This window comes from Babylonia areolata, chromosome 21 (assembly GCF_041734735.1).
Source record: "Babylonia areolata isolate BAREFJ2019XMU chromosome 21, ASM4173473v1, whole genome shotgun sequence".
NCBI lineage: Eukaryota > Metazoa > Mollusca > Gastropoda > Neogastropoda > Buccinidae > Babylonia > Babylonia areolata.
Window position 1 is genome coordinate 29119848 of NC_134896.1, and position 22500 is coordinate 29142347.

Here is a 22500-nt window from a genome sequence, read left to right on the forward strand (position 1 = left end):
GCACAATTACGCCAATCTGTAAAGGTTGGCCTGCATGTCTTAAGAAAAAATAAATCATGTTTCATATGCATGAACATTTCGAAACTTCACATTAGCTCTGTTTCTAATTGATATGGTTGTTTTCATGTAGTAGACTTCGTCAGCCTTGTCATGCTAGAAATGGATAAGATTAAGAATGCTTGGAGGACGTGATTACAAAAGAGATCAGGTAACAAGAATGGGTCTTAACTGTTTAGATGCCACTTGATTTCATGATTTCTCTGAACGAGACACAGACGAACAGGCCTTTTAAACTTTATTTTCATTGACCTTTAAACATCATGTTGGTTTCTTTTTGGTTTTAAGAACCGATGGGGAATCAGCCCTGAAACTGACTTTTGCAGACGGCTAGGCTACAGGCTAGATTGTCTGATTTTATTTTGATACATATTTAAGCAAACAAACAAATCTATGTATACACGAATAAGTATGATTGTCCTGAACAAGAAAAGAAATTGCTAGTACATGTCAATTTCTCTCTCCCTTTGTTCAAATTATGCATATTACACAAAACACTTTTGCATGTAGTCAAATCATGCAATATGCTTTGGTTTTTTTATTAAAAAAAATAAAATAAAATAAACAAACAAACAAAAAAAAAACATAAGGTGAGAAGTGCCCTCACCATCACAAAACCCGAAATATAATTCATGCTTATATTTAGTGGTGTGTTTGAAAGTGGGGCGTGCGCGTATGTATGGTCTCAAATGGGAAGACTGGAACCGAAACGTCGAGTCATCCCCGTTTTTGTGATGTCGCTCAAATTTCCTGACTAGCACTGCACATGTTTGAATCACTCGGGCGTGGCTGAAGCAGGGGTACATTTCTAAAGGAGGTCTAAATTACAGCTTTGTCGCGCTGACCAAGTCTGAATGCACCACCACAACAGTATCGTTATTACCCTCATCAGTTCTGACCAGTTGAAGTTGTTCACCACCTGGGCACACACGTTCATTGCTATTATTCCCTTCTCTGTAAATAGTCATTTAAAACAGAAAAAACAAAAAGGGAAGAAAAAAAGGAAAAAAGAAAAAAAAGGAACAATCAAAATCTATTAAAATCTTTGGGGTCCACAGATTCAGGGGCCTGTCATTAGACGTTGGGGTGATGACCACGGAGGGACGGCGGACGAGACTAAAATTGTGAATCGTGAAATAGGTATTTCTAATTGTCTATCTGTTCTTTGCTGAAAATGTCTGTTTCTCTCCAAAGCTTCATCATCACCTAATTTCTCCTGTTCTGGAGATAAAAAAAAGTATTCTCTATTTTGTTGTCATGATGATGATGATGGTTCGTGTTATTTTTGCTGTCGTTGTTGTTGTTGGTGGTGGTGGTAGTGTTGTTTTGTTCACTCAGTCATCATCACAGTCACGCAATGAAAATCGAAAAAAAAAAAAGAAAAAAAAAAGAAACAAACCCTGAAAAAACGAACTAAATGTGTTTATGGTTTGTGTCGTTAAGAACCTTCTGTGAGGACCCCAAGCTGCAAGAGATGGATGACACATCCCAAGAGATGGAAGATAACCCCCCTCCACCGGCCCCTCCTGTGGGCAAGAAGTCGGACATCTTCGATCCTGACAAGTTTAAAGACATCGATAAGCGGGCATCCGAGGTCGGTAACAAGCCATCTGTAACATTTCTCACACCAGTTTATTCTCACATTTCTTCTCTCTCTCTCTCTCTCTCTCTCTCTCTCTCTCTCTCTCTCTCTCTCTCTCTCTCTCTCTCTTCTTAAGCATGTGAATGTTGAGCATCCCATTCGGGTTTATTCGTGATCTGTTATTGTTATCTGTATAATACACACCAACGGCTTGTGACTCATTTGCAGGCGCTAACACCGTTCATTTCATTTATTCCTGCATAAACACTTCTCCAAGAAAGTATCCACAAGTTAGTCCAATGGACATGAGTTCATAAAGAAATGTCTTTATGCAGAGAAAATGTATTGGACAACCAGACAAAAATGTCAAAATCAGATAAACAGATTCTTCCTGTTTCTGGCTTAAAACCGAAGAAGTAAAATTGCATGAGGTAAAAGGGATCGTCATTGACAATAATAATTCATCTTGATAATCTTGAAATGAAAAAATACAGTTGGTTCTATGATTTTGAAAGTATCCTTGATAAGAAAAAAAATTATCACAGCCATAACCAGCAAGTGGCATAGAATAAGTCTAGCCAGGTTGAATCTGGAAAATATCCGACATAAGTATTGGTTTTAAACTGACCCATCCATACTCTCCCCTTGTCCGATGTGCGTTTTTTTTAAAGGGAGGATGAGTTACCTTTCTTGCTTCATTGTAAAGTGCACGATAGTATTCGTGAAAAATGTATTGTCTTTAAACCAGGTACAGTCTACTATCATAATCTTAGATGAACAGACTATATTATTAATGAATAAACGAAACATTTAAATCATGTTCTGCAAAGAGTGAATATCTGTTTAGTATACGTAATGTAAATCTTAAAATTCAATCCAGTAACTTGCAAATTATATAGCCGAAGCATGTATAACCTTCGAAGAAAAATGAAAAATATCACTCACTGTTGTTCATAGAGAAATTCGACTTTGTGTAGACTGCTAGACTGCTACGTGTGAAAAGAAACCTGTTTTTTCAACAGATATTTTGTGGTTTCTTCTTATCACAAGTGTAAACTGGATGGTCGAAATTGTATAGTTTTCTTTATCAGTGGTTTTTCATATGAATTATGTGTTTTTGATTAGTCGTTTTCATCTTTTAAAAAAGACTATTTTGTTGTTGTTGTGGTTGTACCCCCATGTCATTCGGGTTGTTAAGCTATTGACTTTAAAAGATTTCTGAGTTCTCTGTTTCTCTGCCTCCCTCTCTCTGTGTGTGTGTGTGTGTGTGTGTGTGTGTGTGTGTGTGTGTGTGTTTCTGTCTTCCATATATCTACATTGCATAATGTGTTTTGTGTTTTGCTGTTTGGTAAATGTAGCTAATCGTTGTATGTGTGTGGGCAACACGGATTTGACCTGAAATCGTCTTCAATGTAAATTATCAGTCCACCTCCACCTCCTCCTCCTCTCTATCCCTCCCTGTGCCTGCAGAAACCGATGTGAGGATGTGTAAATACATCCTTGTTGACGTGTGTTGATGTGTGGAGTGTGAGTCAATATAGTGCTCCAGCTATAGCATTCTTTTATCTCTCTGTCATTGTAGGGTCAGGCCATATTATCTGTTTGTATCTTTATTGTTGCTTTTCTGGCCTTTTAATGCAACTGTATTGCATAACTGATTCATAACCAGCCTATGATAATGCTGCTTTAAGTTTGAATTATAGGATGATGGGAGAGTTGACAACTGTAAGCGTGTGCAAGAGACTGACTCCAGGGAATAGTTCTTTTGTTTAAAGACTTTACAAAAATAAAACCATTCTCATGCAAGCAAAATCAGAGTAGTGTTTTCGACGTGTGCAACCAACTCGTGGGAAACTGATGCCATTTATATGATTTTTAAAAGTATGGATTTCCTGGTAATAACTGAATTACTGTCGTCATTTGCAGGCACCAGGAACATTATCATTGAGCTTCCCTGAGCTGATTACTTATCTGACAGACGGCCTGACCTCCGACCTGCAGAAACTCAGGTCTCTTTTCATGTGGGTGGGAACAAAAGAGCTGCTGGACGAAAGTGTATACGAATTGGATGTGCCTGACACCACACCATATTACTATCTCAAGGCGATAACAGAATCTGGTGGAGCTTCTACGAACCTGCCCCTGTTATTTGCACTTCTGTGCAAGTAAGTGAATTATGTAATTACATAACTGACTCACTTGTGTAAACAAAGTGAGTCAATGTAATAAACCGGTGTTCTGGTGTGTGTGTGTGTGTGTGTGTGTGTGTGTTGTGTGAGCGCGCGCGCGTGTGTGTGTGTGTGTTAAACATTAACATATTCATTTTCTCTGGAAATAGTCAGTTTACACTAAATCTGGCGAAAAAACTGCGAAAATCAGTTCTTCTCATACATTTTAATCATAAAGAGATTGCTTTTTTGGAAAAAGCATACACATTCTTAATATTTTCACAGAAATATTTACAATTACATTTTTATTTCTTGTTCACAAACCATGACACTTTTATTTGACACACTGAAACGTTGACAGCAGTCGTTTCATCTCTATATACTATGGCAAATCATTTTCTTAAAACGGATCTCGCTCATCTAAAACATTGTATTTTAAGATATGCCTCAGGGCAAAGAAAAGATTATGTGTTTTACACTCAGTGTGAAGGTCTTACACTATATACATTCGCCCAAGTGGTATTTTGGCGAAAATTAAGTGAACTATGTCCGTCGACAATAGACCGTTAGAATCATTGGTCATTAAAATTCGTTTCGCCGGGAAAATTGCTTTCGAAGCACGGTTACATTTTGCTCGAACTGCGCATGCGCGTGTAAATAGTTTAATTATTTTCCATATCCAATTACAGTCGATGCATAACTCCCGCAATCACTTCATGTCAAAGCACCTTGCGTTTTCACGGACTTCCACAATGACTTGCTATTTTTCAGCTGCTGCATTTTCCTCACGTACACTTACTTGGTACTCACCTTGATTTGGAGGGAGAATGTGCCTCTGTTCAAGATCCGCTGCGAGTTTCCTGGCTATTATGCGTCCCTTGAGCTTTCCAGCAATATTTTGCATTGTTAGTATTCGGTAGCCGCTTACCCGACGATGTGCTTTCCTGGTTTTGGTATGGGTTTTAAGAAGCTGTGTGTACAATCCTTCATTTTTTTCCGACAAAGATTCTCGTGTATTGTTTGTAATTGTCAGTTATCATGAGGCGCAATTTTTTTCTTATATATATATATATATATATATATATATAATTCCCTATTCATTTATCTGAGTGCAAGATGAGAAAGAGCTACAAAAGTTTATTTTCTTACCCTAAAGATAATTTTCAGCTGAAATATACACACACACACACACACACACACACACACACACACACACACACACACACACACACACACACACACACACACACACACACACACACACACATGTGTATATATATATATATATATATATATATATATATTGAGAGAGAGAGAGAGAGACACTTTGACACTGGCCACGAGGTCCTTTGACATGGGTGAATGCTTCAACATACTTTCATTGTATAACAAACAATTATAATAAACGAATGAAATGATTAAAACAAATAATGAAGCCAAACAAAATTCCTTCTTTGAAGATAATTGCTAGCAACCAAGAGGCCACCCAACACATAATAACTCCGTTCATTCATCTTTCTTCTTCTTCTTCAGCGTTCGATATTATTAGGATGCGTCAGACTTGAAGTTTGTCGCCCTGACAAAGCCCACGGTTTTCTCCAGGTCAGTCCGGTCACCCCAAAGCTGTGCCTGTAGCTCTACTCCCTCGGGCCAGGACTGGCGTCGTAGATCCTCTTAAGTGAGGGCAGTGTTGGAGAATATGTTCTGGGGTCTGTGTACCTGTGCCACAGGGACAGTCATCTGTGTGAAATATTTTCAATCGTCTTAGATGATTCAAAAGCCTGCAGTGGCCTGTACGAAGTCTGAAGAGGATTGTTTGCTGGTGTCGCTGGAGTTGTCCCTTTGTCAGAGCTTGGCCTTCTCTTCCTTTGGTACTAGCTGTGGATAATGGGTTTTGCCTCTCTGTACGTCACTGGGTGGCTGAACTGCTCCATTTTGCTTCCCTCTTTTGACTGAGCATAAGCCTTTTCATTCCCAGTTATCCCGCAGTAGGATGGAATCCACTGCAGTGAGATGGTAAACACTGGTGAGAGGTCATTTAGGGTCTTTTCAAGAGACACTTGCTGTTGGTCAGTTAGTTTGTTTTGCAGCGCTTCCAGCACAGATTTGCAATCAGTGAAGAAGACGATCTTGAGTGGTGGTCTGGCTGATTCAGCCGCATGGAGGAGAGCGCTTGTTTCTGCTCTGTAGTTGGAGAAGATTTTTCCAGTAGGAAATGTTTCTTGTGCGAGTTTTCCATTTGTGTGTTGGATGAAATCTCCTGCTCTTCCGTTCTTTACTGCTCCGTCTGAGAACCCATCAGTAAAGACATGTGTCTACTCATTGGGATGGTAATGTTCATCAATCATCTACTGTGCCACAGCCTTCATGGCATATGGAGCTTGGCTTTCCTTCCTTTCTATTCCGGGGACGTTTGCGATGATCGAGACCCCTTCCAGGAGGATGCCTGTCTCCTCAAAAACGGGCAGCAATTCCACCTCTTCCTGGACTGTAGGTAGCAAGTCTGCATTTTTCTAGTGGAGGGATTTTGAGAAGTGGTTAAAATCTGCTTTCTTTGAGGTGGGGATTCCATGTTTGTCTTTTGTCCAGTTTCACTCCAAGGTAGGTGGGAGTGTCATCCTGTTTTAGTACTCTTCCATTCATGTTAAGCTTTGCTGTTTCTGGTTGTGGCGATAGCGAGAAAACTGTGGTCACTGTTTTGGTTGTTGATTTCAACACACCAGTCAGACGCCCATTGTCCTAGATGGTCCAGTGATATCGTCAAAGGAGATGACGGAGAGTGTTGGGGAAATGACTCCGCCTTGAGGCACGCCTTGTTGGAGAGTGATACGGTGACTTGTTTTGCTGTCCAGTTTCACTCGTGCTGTGCGGTACTGCATGAAATGATGCATCCAGCTGTACATTTTCCCTTCCATTTTCTTGTTCAGCAACTTCAGGAGCAGTCCTTCTCTCCAGACCTTGTCAAAAGCTTTGGCCGAATCGACAAAGAGGACCAGTAGCTGCTTCTTCTCTTGGAAGGTGTTTTCAGTATCCTGAGCAAGGTACACCAGTTGATCTTCTGTGCATCTGTTCTTTCTGTAAGCTGACTGGGTGTTGCCGAGGAGATGGTTTTTTCCAGGTGTTTCAGCAGCCTTATATTTACCATTCTTTCCATCACCTTGCCCAGGCAGCTGAGTAGGCTGATTGGCCGGTAGCTAGATTTCTTTGTCTTGTCTTTGTTTCTTTCTGATGGGGATGATGACTGCTTCTCTCCATCGGTCTGGAAGTTTCCCCGTGTCCCATGATTGATTTATGATCTGAAGGAGTTTTTCTCTAGCTGTGTGCCCCAGGTATTTGATCATATTGATAATTCCATCTTTTCCAGGAGCCTTCTTGTGCTTGAGTTTCATGATGGCTGCATTTAGTTCTCTGATCGTGAAGGCTGATGTCATGGGCTCTGCAGGAGTTTGGTGTTTCAATTTCTCCTTGATCTTTGTGCGGACTTCCTGCAGTTTGGCGTTGGAGACAGTGGTCTTGCTTTGTTCTTTGTAAAAGTCTGCCAAAATATTTGCTACTTTCTTTCCACTGAAGTGCTGGCCTTCTTCTTCCAGTATAGTTTGGCTTTGAGTGGGGATTGTGTCATCATTTAGAAATTTGGTGAGGGTCCAAAATTTGCGGGTGTCTTTATCCATGTTGAGGCTGCTGGTCTTTTCGTTATAACTTTTCTGTATCTCCTCCTTTTTTGTGTTGTTGAAGGTATCTTTGACTGCGTTGTGTTTTTGGATGTTTTCTGGTGTGGGGTTCTTTTCCATTGTGTCCCTTGCTGTATTCAGATCGGAGTGGAGCTGCTGAAGGGTGTTACTCCAGTAGGGCCTGTACTGTTTTCGCTTGCCTCTAGGTAGGGATTTCTTTGCAGCCTGTAACATGGCTTTAGTGAAGTGTTGGACATTCTTGTTGAGATGGTCTTCTTTGCTGATGTTTTCCTCTTCAAATAAGGTCCAGTTGGCTCGTTTGAAGTTCCAGCTCAGAGCCATGGTGTGTCTAGTGCATCCCAAGCTGGAGATGTTGAGAATGACTGGCAGATGGTCGCTGCCTCCTAACTGAGAACTGACATCTCTGGAGGTGAATTTGTGGACGCCTGCTGTGGCCATTGCAAGATCTGATGTTGACGTTGTTTAACATGTGGGCTTGTCGTCTGGTTGATAGATCATCCAGTTCTCTAACTCATCACCATGTGGATCCATTTCCTCGTAGCCCCAGCCTGGGGAGTGCCTGTTGAAGTCTCCAATCACAAGGTGCCTTCATTCCGTAAGCTTCACTTTGTGCACCACAAGACTGGAGGCAGGAGGGCTGTAGCAGTTGGTGAGGAAGATGTCTCCGCTAGGTAGGAGAAGCTTGATGGTGTGTTGTTCCAGTTCTTCCTTTCCAGATTGCAGAATTTCTACAGCAGGTGTGGAGTTCTTGACGAGGGTGATGATTCCTCCTTTGTGTCTGTCTCTCGGTCTTGTCTGAAGGCCTCGTAGGCTCTGATGAGGAATCCCTGAGGTTCTTTCAGATACGTTTCTTGAATGCAGACGACATCTATTTTGTCTTGATGAAGAAATTCCTGCAGTTCTGGTTTCTTGTTCTTTAAACCCTCTGAATTCCATTTGGCCACCTTGAGGTTGATGTTGGTTGACTGGTTTGTTAGGTCAGACGCTCTACTCTGCCTTCCCCTGACCACCGAGTTAGCCGAGGCACCGATCGCTTGGGTGGATCCTCTTGAGGCTAAGGGCCCGGCTCCGTTCTTCTCCGGTTGTCGCTGATAGGAACGACGCCATGACGTTAAAGTAGTCTGACGCATGACTATGATCGATGTTGCGTGTGTGTCCTAATCTGACCCAGAACTGCGCCGTAGCTGACACACTCCATCTTCGGCAGCCTGAGTGATTTTGATCAAGTCTGGCTTCCCTAGAGAGGTGGCCTTACAGGGCTATTGAACCCTCTCTGTCCATCATCTATCCTTTATCCACATATGCACAAGGGACTTCAGGTGGGTGCCTCCATCCGCCGTTGCAGCCATTGGGAAAGTTGAAGTTTCCTCTTCCGGCTGCTCCACCGTTGAGGTCTTTGTACTATTCAGCCCATAACTGGGAAGCTCCTGGTTTTAAGACCTACCCTGGGAGCACAGGGGGCTAGAGATTTAAACGCGCCTCCTACCCGCGTGATGAACCCATCTTAGGACACGTGAAACATTTGTTAGAGGTGACGGTGCCACGCGTCTCTCCACCCCATCCTGGTAGGAACACCGCCAGTTGGTCTGGGACTGCCTATTCGTCCAGACAAAGATCTAGCTTATTTCGCAGCTAACCCTTATCATCAAAGGGCCGTCTCTTTTCCGCCACCTGAACCACTGAGGTTGGGGATGTCGCCCCGCTATCGAATTGGAGATAGCCCAGCCTCAGATTTATCTACCAATGCAACAACTTCCAACACTGGCTACAGAGGAAAATTGTCAAACCTATCTGACCACGAAATTAGCATATGCTTGCAGTGCTTTTTGCCTAATCTTCATAGCTTCTGACATAAATTTTGCTATCGAGATTATCACTTCGTGATCTTCTGATGTTCACATACTAGAGAGATCCTTCCTTTTTGTAGGTTATTTTTCAGTAACCACACATTTACTTCTACAATCGTCATATGACTTGCAATCAAACATAAAATGAATTTCATCATCACCTGTGGAGTTACACGATGGACATGGAGAATTTGTAGATGTACCTGGCATAAACCATTTTTGTTGGCATTAAGAACAAGAGTTCTTAATCTAAACTGGACAAGTACGATATCATTTATTCGTAATAACAGTTAAGAATGTTTCAGTTTGAAATATAGTTTTAAATGAATGCTGTACGTATCCTAACTTTCTACATCTGGTTACCAAATTTGTTTAAGCATATCAAGCAGTCTGGATCTAAAATTCTGAAATAAAAGTTTGCTGATGCCCCACACATCCAAACAATTGTAAAACCATTTTCTGACAAAATATTTCTTACACGAGAAGCCCAATTTTCTTTTTATTTCTCTATCTGGGATAACATAATATCATATGCCTGTTTACAAAGTCTACTCTGAGGCAATTTCAACAGTTTAAACGAATGCTTGATACACTTAACATAAGTTTTCACATACAAAGGATACATCCCAGTTTCACCATACAGGACTTTGAGGCATGTGCTGGAACACCTAGACAACGTTTTACTGCAAAAGTATGTACTCTCTCTATCTGTTATTTTTGTACAGTCCTCAAATTTCAGCTGCATATGTAAGTATTGGTTCACTTTGTACATCAAACATACTCCTGAACACTTTTTTTTCAAGGCCTGACTAAGCGCGTTGGGTTACGCTGCTGGTCAGGCATCTGCTTGGCATATGTGGTGTAGCGTATATGGATTTGACCGAACGCTGTGACGCCTCCTTGAGCTACTGATACTGATACTGATGCTGAATACATTTACATCAATACAATCACACACACACACACACACACACACACACACACACACACACACACACACACACACACACACACACACACACACAGATTAATATTGATACACATTAATGTGGTTGTAGACTTGCTGGTATACCAACTCAGATAGTGGAAGGCTTTACCAAACGAGATGTCAGCTTCACTGTGGGAGACAACATAGAGGAACCAAACTATCGCTGGATTGCTGTGTACGTGGACGGGTCATGGCGGATTGTGGACATCAGACTTGCCTTCCTTGGCGTTAGGATGGTAGCTCCTGACTGGGTCCTGGTGGAAGATTCAGGTCAAGCGGTTCGTGAGAGGTAAGCTTGCAGAGCTTGAACACTGTTTATTTTTATCAGACAAAGGGACATCTCTCACACGCACTCCAAAATCCTCTTTGCCCTTGTATGTTAATCAGTGGGGGGTGGGGGTATGTCGTCTCCATATGTTTCCAGTCCATATTGTGGTCAAAGCTGGATTCTCTCTTACACCAGATCGAACACTTCTACACTGAACAATTTGATATTGTTTTGGGAAGCAGTTTATAAAGTCATTTATAGCTTGTTAAAAGCACAATGAGACTACAACAGATGTATTTATTATGTGGAAAATAAGATGAACGCCCCCCCACCACGCCCCCCGCCCCCACAAAAAACAAAACCAACTTCTTAATGGGAATAAGATTCTTTTATTAATTTGGGCACACTGACAAATCTGTTTTTCACTTCAAAAATATAATTTTCCGAGTAATTAGTACGCCGTATTCAGTATGGATGCTAGATTCACTTTACTGATGATGATGACAGGTTCTTCGAATCCAAAGATTACTGTGAATGTTGTTCATGAGATCTTGTGAAGTATTTGTTGTGGCTAAAAAGCTCGAGTCTTGAGGCGCAAGCCCTGGAACATGTACTGAATGAATATGTATGAATTCTTGTCTTCCAGCCTTTTTTTTTCCTCCAATGGACTCATCTTATGGGTGGGAACACTAATATAGTTTACAACACAACACGATACAAAATGGTCTCCGAGCTGTGTATGGGCCGAGAGTCACAGGATCAGACCAGACCAGACCAGCCTCGGACCAGACCACCCTCCTGACAGACAAGAAAGACATCCTTGCCCGCTGGGCAGAGCACTTCAACACCCTCCTCAACAGGGACTCGTCCGTATCTGACGAGGCAATTGCAGCCCTCCCACAGCTACCAGTCAATGACTCGCTAGCTGCCCCTCCCACCAAGGTCGAGACCCAGAAGGCCCTGAAGCTGACAACGTCAGGAAAAGCACCAGGAGCGGATGGAGTCCAGGCTGACATCTACAAGTATGGAGGCGAGGTGCTGACAGACAAGCTGACCGCCCTGTTCCGGTCTATCTGGGAGAGAGGGGAGAACCCCCAGGATTTCAAGGATGCTTCTATTGTCCACATTTACAAACGGAAGGGAGACAAAACATCCTGCGATAACCACCGTGGAATCTCTCTCATCTGCATCGCCGGCAAGATCTTCGCCCGCATCATACTGAACAGACTGGTTGACCATGTCTCCAACGCAGTCATCCCTGAAGCACAGTGTGGCTTCCGCTCAGGCAGGGGAACATGTGACATGGTGTTTGTTGTACACAAGTGCCGTGAGCAGAACAAAGAGCTCCACATGGTCTGAGAGAGCCTAATCCAGCTGATTGCGTCTTTCCACGATGGCATGCAAGCGAGAGTGCAGGAAAATACTGACATGTCGGATCCGTTCCCTGTGGTAAATGGAGTGAAGCAGGGCTGCGTCTTGGCACCCACACTGTTCTCCATTCTCTTCTCTGCCATGCTGATTGACGCCTTCCAAGACTGTGACCGGGCATCTACATTCAGTTTCGCACAGATGGCAAACTTTTCAACTTGCGGCAACTCCATGCCAGGTCCAGGGTGTTTGAGGCACTGATGAGAGAGTTCCTCTTCGCTGATGACTGTGCGCTTGTTGCACACACCCATGAGGACATGCAGTTCATTATGGACAGGTTTTCAGCCTCCTGCAGGCGCTTTTGACTCACCATCAGCCTCAGCAAGACCGAGTCCATGTACCAACCGGCTAGCTCACAGAACGCCAGTGCCTTCCCCCCACCTGCAATCAAGATCAATGACACAGAGATCAAGTCAGTTGACAAGTTTTGCTACCTGGGCAGCACCCTATGCAGCAACGGAACCCTGGATGCAGAAGTGACGCTGCGGCTCGCCAAGGCCAGCTCCGCCTTTGGCAGACTCAACAACAGGCTGTGGAACAACAAAGGCATCAGGCTCAGCACCAGGATGAAAACCTACAGAGCTGTTGTGCTCACCACCTTGTTGTACTGCTGTGAAACATGAACGACGTATGGCCGTCACATTCAACAACTTGAGCAGTTTCACCAGAGATGCATACGAAAGATCCTCGGCATAAAGTGGCAAGACAGGGTCTCCAACCTCCAGGTCCTAGAGAGGAGTGGCCTGCCCAGCATCGAAAGCCTGCTGATCCAGTGCCAGCTACGCTGGACAGGAAACGTTGTCCGCATGACAGACAGCAGGATCCCGAAGATGCTTTTGTATGGCCAGCTGAAGGAAGGCCACCGTGAACTTGGAAGACCCTGCAAGCGCTTCAAGGACACCTTGAAGACAAACCTCAAAGCCTGTGACATAGACATCGCTTCCTGGGAAACTGATGCCCTTAACCGCTGTCGCTGGATGATGCTGTGCTCTAGTGGCATAAAGACGTTTGAAAACAAGAGAATGCTGGCCATTAAGGAGAAGCGTGAGCGAAGGAAGCAGGGCTCAACTTCTGGAGACGTTTTCCCTTGCAACACCTGTGGGAAGTGCTGCGCATCCAGAATCGGCCTCTTCTCCCATATGAGGACACACACCGACAGATAAGCCTGCCTGCCTACTCATCCGTCGGACCGACCGGAGACTCCATCCATTGAGAGAAGAGTATTCTGACTAAAAAAAAAAAAAAAAAAAAAACTCCGAAACAGCCATCGCCATTTTCTCTTCCTGGTCTGTTCAGATGTTTGAAAATGGACCCTAAGATGGACAGAATCTTGAAAGGGAATTAAGTTCGACTTCTGTTCATTGGTTTTTAACCAAAAGAAAGAACGGTGTTCTTAATCAGGAATAAATCTTCAAATTTGAGCTGTTAATCTGCAATGCATCATCCAGACAGTGCAAAGGAAAGGTCTTGGTCTGACGAAGAAGAAACACCATCACTGCAACCATTATTCCAGTAAACATTCAGACCAAAGGGAAAATTCCCCAATACCTACGAAATTTCTCGGTGCTGGATGAATCGAAATGTGAAACTATGCATCCTGTCGACATGTTGTACATGGTATCTCACTTTGTGGACAGTCTCCATTTTGAAAGGTGGAGAAGCGAAAATGACGATAGTGTACAGGTATATGGCCGGACTCTATTTGTTGTTTCACTTTGGCTATAAAAAGATATTGAGAAGAATATTGATGTGAAGGGTACTGGAACTAAAAGTACAACGCCCTCCACGCACATTTAGAAATAACTGTCTTTCTAAATTTCCGAGAAGTTCAGCTTACTCCTGATGTTGAAGGACATTGCTCCTGTGAGTACCTTCCTCTGTCACCTGGTCACAATCTCCAGAATCAAGTCTTTCCAGCGAAGAAAGAAGGCGAAAAGCGAACCACCCACGGGACGGTCGAGAGCTGTTGTATTGTCAACTTTTCCTCCGTCTAGCGTTAGGACGACTTTTCTGGCGAAGCCTCTGCGTGCAGCAAGGAACGAATAAGACTTATTGCTGTTCCCAAAAGATTTTTGTGCTGTGAAGAACCTTGACAAAAGGCAGCTGTCTGTGGAAGAACTAGAATTTCCTGGACGACAGGATAAACACTAAGACACGGTCTTCTCCCTTCCCTTGTCCGAAGTGATTAAAGAGTGTCACCGAAAGACGGCTGCTGTCATAGGAGCTGGGCACAGGACAGTTTATGGCGAAGTGGAGTAGGGCATCTGCCCTAACAAGGTTCATGAAAGCCACTCTCTTCATGTCACTGAGCAGGGAAGAGGACCAAAACTTGTACAAACGCGTGTTCCAGAAGACTCAAATTTTCTAGGTCTTCCAGAGTGACAATTCACGAAATGCCATTCATGTGTCAAAACTGTGACTCGATGAAAAAAAGTAGAAAAAATTGACTCGTGAGGAAATTCGATCACACTTGCAGTGGTGGATCTTAACTCCTTCTCTTCTGTCCCCACTCACTTGTCTGAAGTTGGTCAGCTTCTTCTTCTTCTTCTTCTTCTTCTTCTTCTTCTTCTTCTTCTTCTTCTTCTTCTTCTTCGTTCGTGGGCTGCAACTCCCACATTCACTCGTTTTTTGTTTTTTTGTTTTTTTTACACAGTGGGCTTTTACGTGTATAATCCGTTTTTAGCCTGCCATGTAGGCAGCCATACTCCGTTTTCGGGGGAAAGTTGTCAGATAAAGGGCGGGAAGTTAGTTGTTGTTTTTTTGTTTGTTTGTTTGTTTTTTACCAGGAAACGTTCATTTCAATATTTCATTTGTGATTTTATCTGTCACGTTAATCTTACTTTGTATATCGGGTGAATGACTGTGTTACTGCATGACATCAGGGAAGAACGGGAAATAATATTTTGTGAGCAAAGCGAGCATATAACAAGTTCCAAAAAGCATTGTTATACAAATGACATGCTTGTATAGTCGACTGGAAAAACAATTCCAGTGCCTTTTGTCTCTCTGACTGTGAATCTGTCTCTCTCTCAAGCTCTCTTTCTCTCTCTCCCTTTGTCCATGTGCGTGTGTGTGTGTGTGTGTGTGTGTGTGTGTGTGTGTGTGTGAGAGATAAGGGGCGTGTCATGATCACAGTAGACAAATGCTTTTTCATTGTTCCATCTTTCTGTTTTCTTAGGCCCTCAGGTGAACCTACTGCGGTCCGTGTGCAGTACATAAACGAGCGCTGTTTTCTTCCCGATCCTGAAGATTTCATTTACTTATGCTACCCCAAAGACCCCGCCTGGCAGCTCCTCGCAGAACCCTGGAGCAAAGAGAAGTTCATCAAGACTCCGGCAGTGACTTGGAAATACCTGGGGACAGCGTGGCATCTGGCGGAGAAGCATGAGGCCATTGTTGAAGCTCCCGGTGGTAGATGCTGCGTCTCTATGGACCAAGTAAGTTTCTACATAGATAACTCAAATGTGGATATATTGCAGCGACGGAGATGATAGCGAATGTCGTTTTCTGTCTGTGCTTGCCTAACTGCCTGTCTGTTTTTCCTAAACTTTTATGACAGTGTTTTTAAATTGCTTGATTTCTTTCATGGACTTTTGGGCCGTAAACAGCGTGAAACGAGAAACATGTGCATATATATGCTGTATATACAATTGAGAAATTGCAAGGAATTGCGATTGCCAAAGGAATGTAATGAACTTAGGGAAATAGGCCAAGAGGGGGGCAATTATCTGACAACAAATAAGTGCCATTACTCTTGGTAAGACATAAGAAAACGATTCCAAACCAATGCGGCTTACGCTACCCCTCAGCAAACTTGCAGGTAAATAAGCGATGCAGAGAAATAGATATAGGAAAGAAAGGTTTCTCCTTAATAACCCAGCACACACGCTGGTGATTATACGCATATACTTAAAGCATCATTTTTCACATTTGAATGTTAAATTTTTTTATTTTTTTTTTTAAGAAATAAAGTAGGTGGGGCAGACGTCGTACAGGACGCTGAGGAGGGAAACAGGATAGATAGAGGGTAGAATCAAAGACGAACATTTCAAAGAAACTGAAGTACACTTATTTCAGATAAATAGAGGTACAACAGAGTAATAAATATACCTACGAACTTCCCCCCAAAAAGGAAGATCCAACTCCAACATATATGTTTCATTAATAAGCGCACACAGTATCAGCGGCGCATTGCAAAGGTTTATGTTTATTCCTGGGATCAAGAGCTCATTGGATATTAAATTTTTGTTGTTGAATTCTGGTTTCTGTGAAGTTTCCGAACATTATATGGTTCTTGTCTTGTGTCGATAGTCATGATATGGTTTTCACAGTCGATCGTCATGATATGGTTTTCACAGTAGACAGTCATGATATGGTTTTCACAGTCGATAGTCATGATATGGTTTTCACATTAGATAGTCATAATGTGGTTTTCATAGCCTAGTAGACAGTCATGACATGGTTTTCACAGTAGACAGTCATGATATAGTTTTCACAATCGCCAGATGTTATGCCACAGAAGGCCTGTAAGAAGATATGTTCGTAGGCCTATAAGAAGACAGGTCCCATGTCTTTCAACTCATCATTCTCCCTTCTGTTTGGATTGTTTTAAGAAACGTATCTCGTTGATGTTGTTTGATAAAAAAAAAAAATAATGTGTAAAAGGATAGGAGAAGGAGAGAGGGAAGGGAATGTTGAAGGATGGGGTGGAGGGATGAGTGCAGAAATTTTGATTTTTTTTTTTTCTAGATGCCCGAGGAGCAATGTGCCATCAGGTACAAGCTGTTCTACAATGAGAAGAGGTCGAAGAAAAGGTTTCCAGACAAACTTCAACTGGACAACTTCGTCAAGACTGTCAGAAGCAAGGGACAACTCTCCGTGACAACACGACTTCCGGAAACTGGAATCTACTTGCTGAAAATCATGGACGGGGAGAAAGAAGAGCTTTGCGAGCTGCTAATCAAATCAACGGGGAAAACGAAAGCTGCGGTGCCTTTCCCTCCTATTCCGGACACGGGGCTGGGCTTCAGTCAGGCAGCGATCGACGCAGGACTAGTGGATCCGTCCAGAGAGGACGGACTGGTGGTGGCCAGAGAGGGCGACAAGGTTCGCTTCCGGTTCCGCACGAAGAAGCCAATGGAGATTGTGACCCGTCTGGTTCACAGCGTGTTGCCCAGTCAGCAGTTGGACCACCGTGTGGCGTTGGAGGAGGAAAACGGCGTCATCACCATCAATGTGAGAGGAAAGTTTATTTACCTGTTTGATTTTTGACTCACTTGTGGAAACAAAGTGAGTCTATGTTTTAACCCGGTGTTCGGTTGTCTCTGTGTGTGTGTGTGTGTGTGTGTGTGTGTGTCTGTATGTCCGTGGTAAACTTTAACATTGACATTTTCTCTGCAACTACTTTGTCAGTTGACACCAAATTTGGCATAAAAGTAGGAAAAATTCAGTCTTTTCCAGTCATCTTGTTTAAAACAATATTGCACCTCTGGGATGGGCACAAAAAAATAAAGAATGAAGCCTAATTATATGCAAACTGCATTTACTGTTATATTTACATTTTTTGTATTCTCTAAACTTGGCACTTTGATCTGATATTCTGACTCAACAACTAGAGCAGTCATTATTATCATTTTTTGTTCAAACAGGAACTTCTTTTGCTAAGCATGGAAGTTTTATTTATTTTGCAAACGTTTTGGTGCAGATAGTAAAAAAAGGGAAATTACTCTGTAATTAATGCTAGGGGAGTTAATTTGCTTTAAACTGATCTTTCTCATCTTAAACATTACATTTTGAAATTATACTCAATACATAAAAAGCTTGGATTTTTTTTTAAGTGTATCGCAAGTGAGTCTTGAAGGCCTTGCCTCTCTTGTTTAAATTGTTATCTATTTGTTTATCTTTTTTTTTTTTTATAAAGCAGCAACTAAATGAAACCTATTTATGAATCCATTTATTTAGCACGAGATCTAATCTATGCCGAAGAAATGATCACCACTTTTGCTATGCACGCACGGCTGGTTTCAAACCCTTGTTTGTGTCGTGTGTGGATTCTGTCAACAGATCGCCTTTCTTAAACTTGTGACACTGTCCACCACTCATGTGTACAGTCTGTACTTATTCTTTCTATGAAAATTACTCTGTTGATGTGTTGAGGTGGTGGTCCCTTGGAATACTCAAATTCCAGAGTTGCCACTGTGTTCTGGTAAAAGTTCCGTGGAATGCACACAATCCAGAGTTATCAGGTACAGGTGAAAGTCCCGTAGCATGCACACAACCCAGAGATGTTTCTGTGTATACTTGATAGTCCCGTAGCATTCACACAATCCAGAGTTGTTACTGTGTACAGGTGAGAGTTCCGTGACATGCACACAATCCAGAGTTGTTACTGCATACAGGTGAAAGTCCTGTGGTATGCACACAATCCAGAGTTGTTACTGTGTACAGGTGAAAGTCACGTGACATGCACACAATCCAGAGTTGTTACTGTGTACAGGTGAAAGTCCCGTGGCACGCCAACAATCCAGAATTCAGCCTCCAGGTGGACGCCAAACCCAAGGACAGTGAAGAGGAACAGCTGGTCAACGTGCTCAATTACCTGCTGACCTCAGACAGAGAGCTTGTGCACTCCATCAAAGGCCAGGAGCAACAGGTAAGTCTTTTGCCTGCATTAAGATATGCCTACTTGTATAGCGTCAATCCTCGGTTAGAGACCAAGCATGGGCAGGCCTAATTAAATAGAGGCTATCCTCGGTTAGAGACCAAACATGGACAGGTCTATTTATATTGCGCCTATCTTCGGTTAGAGACCAAGCATGGACAGGCCTATCTGTATTGCACCTATCCTAGGTTAGAGACCAAGCATGGACAGGCCTATTTATATTGCGCCTATCCTCGGTTAGAGACCAAGTTCTAAGCGCTTTACAAAGATGGAGTCATTTGCACAACAGACTACCTAACTGTGTAGAGCCGACTGAGGGCTGCCTCTAGCTCTCATCATTCGTTTCCTGTGACTAAAGCCAGTTCAGTGACGCTGGCCTTCAACGGACGAGCATGGGTTTGGTTCAAGTGAACTGACTTTTTTTTTTCGCGCAGATCTGTGCTGCCGTTACTAGGGCCTACTGTGTTGCGGTCATGCTGCTATGATGTAACTAAAGGAGAGTGTTGCTGTAGTTAAGTGTTTAAATTCGTGTGTCTGGACCAGGGTATTCAGAGTGCACAACAGTAAAGAATTGAGCTGAATTATCTTTGTCTCTGTGTTTTGTGTTGTCGGGGTGTTAGTCTGGGAAGGTGTTAGTCTGGGAAGGTGCGTGGGTTCATGGGTAACCCCTTATGGGTTGACAGGAACCCAAAATTTGACAATTTAATTATATATATATATATATATATTGAGAGTGGAGAGAATAGGTCACGGCTTTCCGTGATTTTAGTGTGACACTCGATTGTGCTTCAGCTGCGAGAGGATCTGGAAGCTGCTATGGCAGATGATGACGTACACCGTCTGGAAGGCGCCATTCGAGAGTTCCGTTCAGGTCATGTGAAAGACGATGACCTTTACGCCAAGGCTTGCAGGCGTTTGGTTGATGTGCATCGTTCTGGTTGGTCTCTCTCTCTTTGTGTGTGTGTGTGCGTGCGTGCGTTTGGTTAATGTGTGCATCGTTCTGCTTGGTGTCACTGTGTGTGTGCGTGCGTGCGTGCGTGCGTGCGTGCATGTTTTCTTTCTGCGCACTTGCTTGTGAGTGAAGAAATCGGGACTGGCTATAAATGATGAAAAAAAATCACTGATAAATATACCGAAGTAATTGTGGAAGTTCCAGGCACGATTTATGTCCATGCCTCTTACGTAGTTTTGTGTGGGTTCGCTTTGTGCGCCTGTCACTCTTTTTACCGAAACCAGTGTGTTCTGCTGCCTTTGATAACCGATGAAGCTCAGTATTGTATTGTGAATGGTATGTCATTAGCAAATTGAAAGATTTGAATAGTTAACTGGCAATAGGTTTGAGCAAGTAGTCATACGTATTGGCTGTGTTGGAAATGAGATCAAGTTATATGGACGTTGAGACATTAATTTTTAATTTCATTTCTTGTATTCAGGGCCCATTCCACACAGACAGACGACAGACACAGAGACATGCAGACACACACAGACACACAGGAGAGAGAGAGAGAGAGAGAGAGAGAGAGAGAGAGAGAGAGAGAGAGAGAGAGATGAACGAAAAGGCAGTGTTTCTAGCAATACCCCAGAAGAGCAAATATTTGTTATAATGTAAATTAATACACGACACAAGAGGCGCACATTCTTATCCAAAACTGCCTTCTTCAATAAAACAAAGACGACACTGAAACGAAGTTATATTGGCTACACAATGCGAATCGTTTTAACCGGATTTCTAGAATTGGGTCAAGTATTCCGTTCAAAATTTAAAACATTTACAGCACACCCATTTGACGCAATTTTTTTATGATACAAATTCAACAGTAATCTCAATGTTGAGTTCTAACATTCCATTAGAAAACAAAACAAACGACACAAAAAACCGCGACTGCAACAAATAAAATGTAAGAAAAAAGTTTACTCCACCACACAGTTTTCATGAAAGTGATATCTGGGTGTTTCATTTCATGTGAAACAATGTTGGCAGTGGTCTTACTAAGTTTAACCTTCTTTGTTCCCGTCACTTTTTTTCATAAAATTTCTGTTAAGTTTCATGTTAAGACCATGTTAGTGTAATGTAAGAAGGAAAGAGAGGAAGGTGGCAGAATGGTCAAGACGCTCATCTGTCGATACAGTGTCCGTGAGGGTGTGGGTCCAATTCCCGCTCTCGCCATTTCTCTCAAGTGAACGTCTAGTAATTCGGATGAGACTATAAACCGAGGTTCAGTGTGCAGCAAACACTTGGCGCACTGGAAAAGAACCCATGGCAACAAGCGTGTTGTCCTCTGGCAACATTAAGAAATCCGCTCTGATTGGTTCACAAATTTTCTATGCATGCACTATGGGTTATACTGCTGTCAGGCATCTGCTTAGCAGACGTGGTGTAGCGTATATGTGCAATGACACCTCCTTGAAAAACTGAAACTAACATGTAATGTAAAATGACGAACAGTCAGTAACAATCGTTCATTACAGCCGTTGAGAGTGCCAAGAACGACGAGGCGAAGTTAGCAGCAGCTTTGAAAGACGCGGACGAGTCGCAAGTGGCCTACATGCTGCACAGGTCGGAGTGGCTGGCGCAGGCAGAGGAGACCTACAGACGGATGCGGCGTCTGTCATGTATGAGACACAAAGTGCAGAATTTGAGCGGAAAACAGGTAGGCCCTGGTCTTTGCTCTTATCGTGTTCCACTCAGGGACTGAACAATGCAGCTTGCGTCAGTTTAAAGGAAGCTGAGTAGCAAGTAAATTGATAACGTCGCTGAATGCCAAAACCAAACCAAACCAAACCAAATCCTAAAACAAAGTCCTGAAACGGGACTAAGTTGTGTAAAAGCGCACTCTTCCTTCATAGCTGTGTGAGGAAAAAAAAACCGCATATATGTCCAGCATGCTGAAGAATAAGTTGTAGCTAGAAAAATCATACAATGTCTTGCATTTTTGTCCTTGCTTTTCATTGGAAGAAAAGCATTTATCAAACACATACAGTTATGTTATGGCGGTAGTTTCCCATGTGAAACAAACCAGAACTACACGAATCAAATTACAATAGTGGAAATGGTGATTTAAAAATAATCATTCATGACATTTTTCAGAATGCCGTGCAGTAAGCCTCTGACGATCCCAAATGATCTGAGCCAATGGATACCCATTTTCGCCTGGAACAGTGTCTTTTGTGGCTGAAAAGTGTAAAGCTGGAGTATCAGTGCCATCACGTATGCGTAACACTGAGCACGTTGATACAGCGGACTAGCTGTTACCCATGCAAATTGTCCCCCTTTTGAAGCAGCCCAAAGGAAAGGCAAACGCTTGGATGTGTTGTCGAAGGAGCTGTCAGAAGAAAAAAAAAGTAGAAGGCACAGCCTTCCTGCCTCAGTGATTTAAGCTCAGGAATGTTCTTCCAGTTTTGTTCCATTGCATTTTGCACGACTCGATATCAATAACAGGGCAGTAAAAAAAATTCCTTCTCCGAGATAAAAATGCCGGCCAAGGTGAACGAACCATATCAACCTGAAGCAAGTGTTTTCAGGGCTCCGGTGACCCGCCTTTTGCCCTGACTCCCCTCTCAGTATAAATGGTTACTAGCCTAGCCACACGAGAAGACCAGGAGCTGGACTTTGCTGTCAGAGGCTGTTCCGGTGCATGCCTTGGGAGCACTTTCCTGGCTGATCACCATCACCATGGCTGCAGCTCTGGACAGAACTGTGTTGCCTGTGTACAGCACCCGCAGCAGGAAAAGCTCTGTTCCAGCCATTCTTGAATCCAAACCATCATCGCCATAGTTGCCATCATGATCTTTATATTATCAATCTTAGA

General features: G+C 42.9%; 1 protein-coding gene across 4 annotated transcripts in view; it reads left to right on the plus strand.

The window, feature by feature from the left end:
- LOC143296144 (hillarin-like) overlaps positions 1-22500 on the plus strand; it is a 39945-nt gene that overhangs the window by 3012 nt on the left and 14433 nt on the right. For 3 of the 4 annotated variants that reach the window (XR_013057108.1, XM_076607943.1, XM_076607944.1), the window contains exons 2-9: positions 1501-1651; positions 3566-3804; positions 10405-10623; positions 15209-15467; positions 16780-17265; positions 18527-18682; positions 19484-19628; positions 21161-21342. Coding sequence is in view for 3 of the 4 variants with exons in the window: in XM_076607943.1 (XP_076464058.1) it covers positions 1532-1651; positions 3566-3804; positions 10405-10623; positions 15209-15467; positions 16780-17265; positions 18527-18682; positions 19484-19628; positions 21161-21342 (1806 nt within the window). In the remaining variant the exon portion in view is untranslated. Of the gene's footprint in view, positions 1-1177; positions 1198-1500; positions 1652-3565; positions 3805-10404; positions 10624-15208; positions 15468-16779; positions 17266-18526; positions 18683-19483; positions 19629-21160; positions 21343-22500 lie in introns of those variants that run through there. The other variant, XM_076607945.1, reaches the window with a different exon arrangement.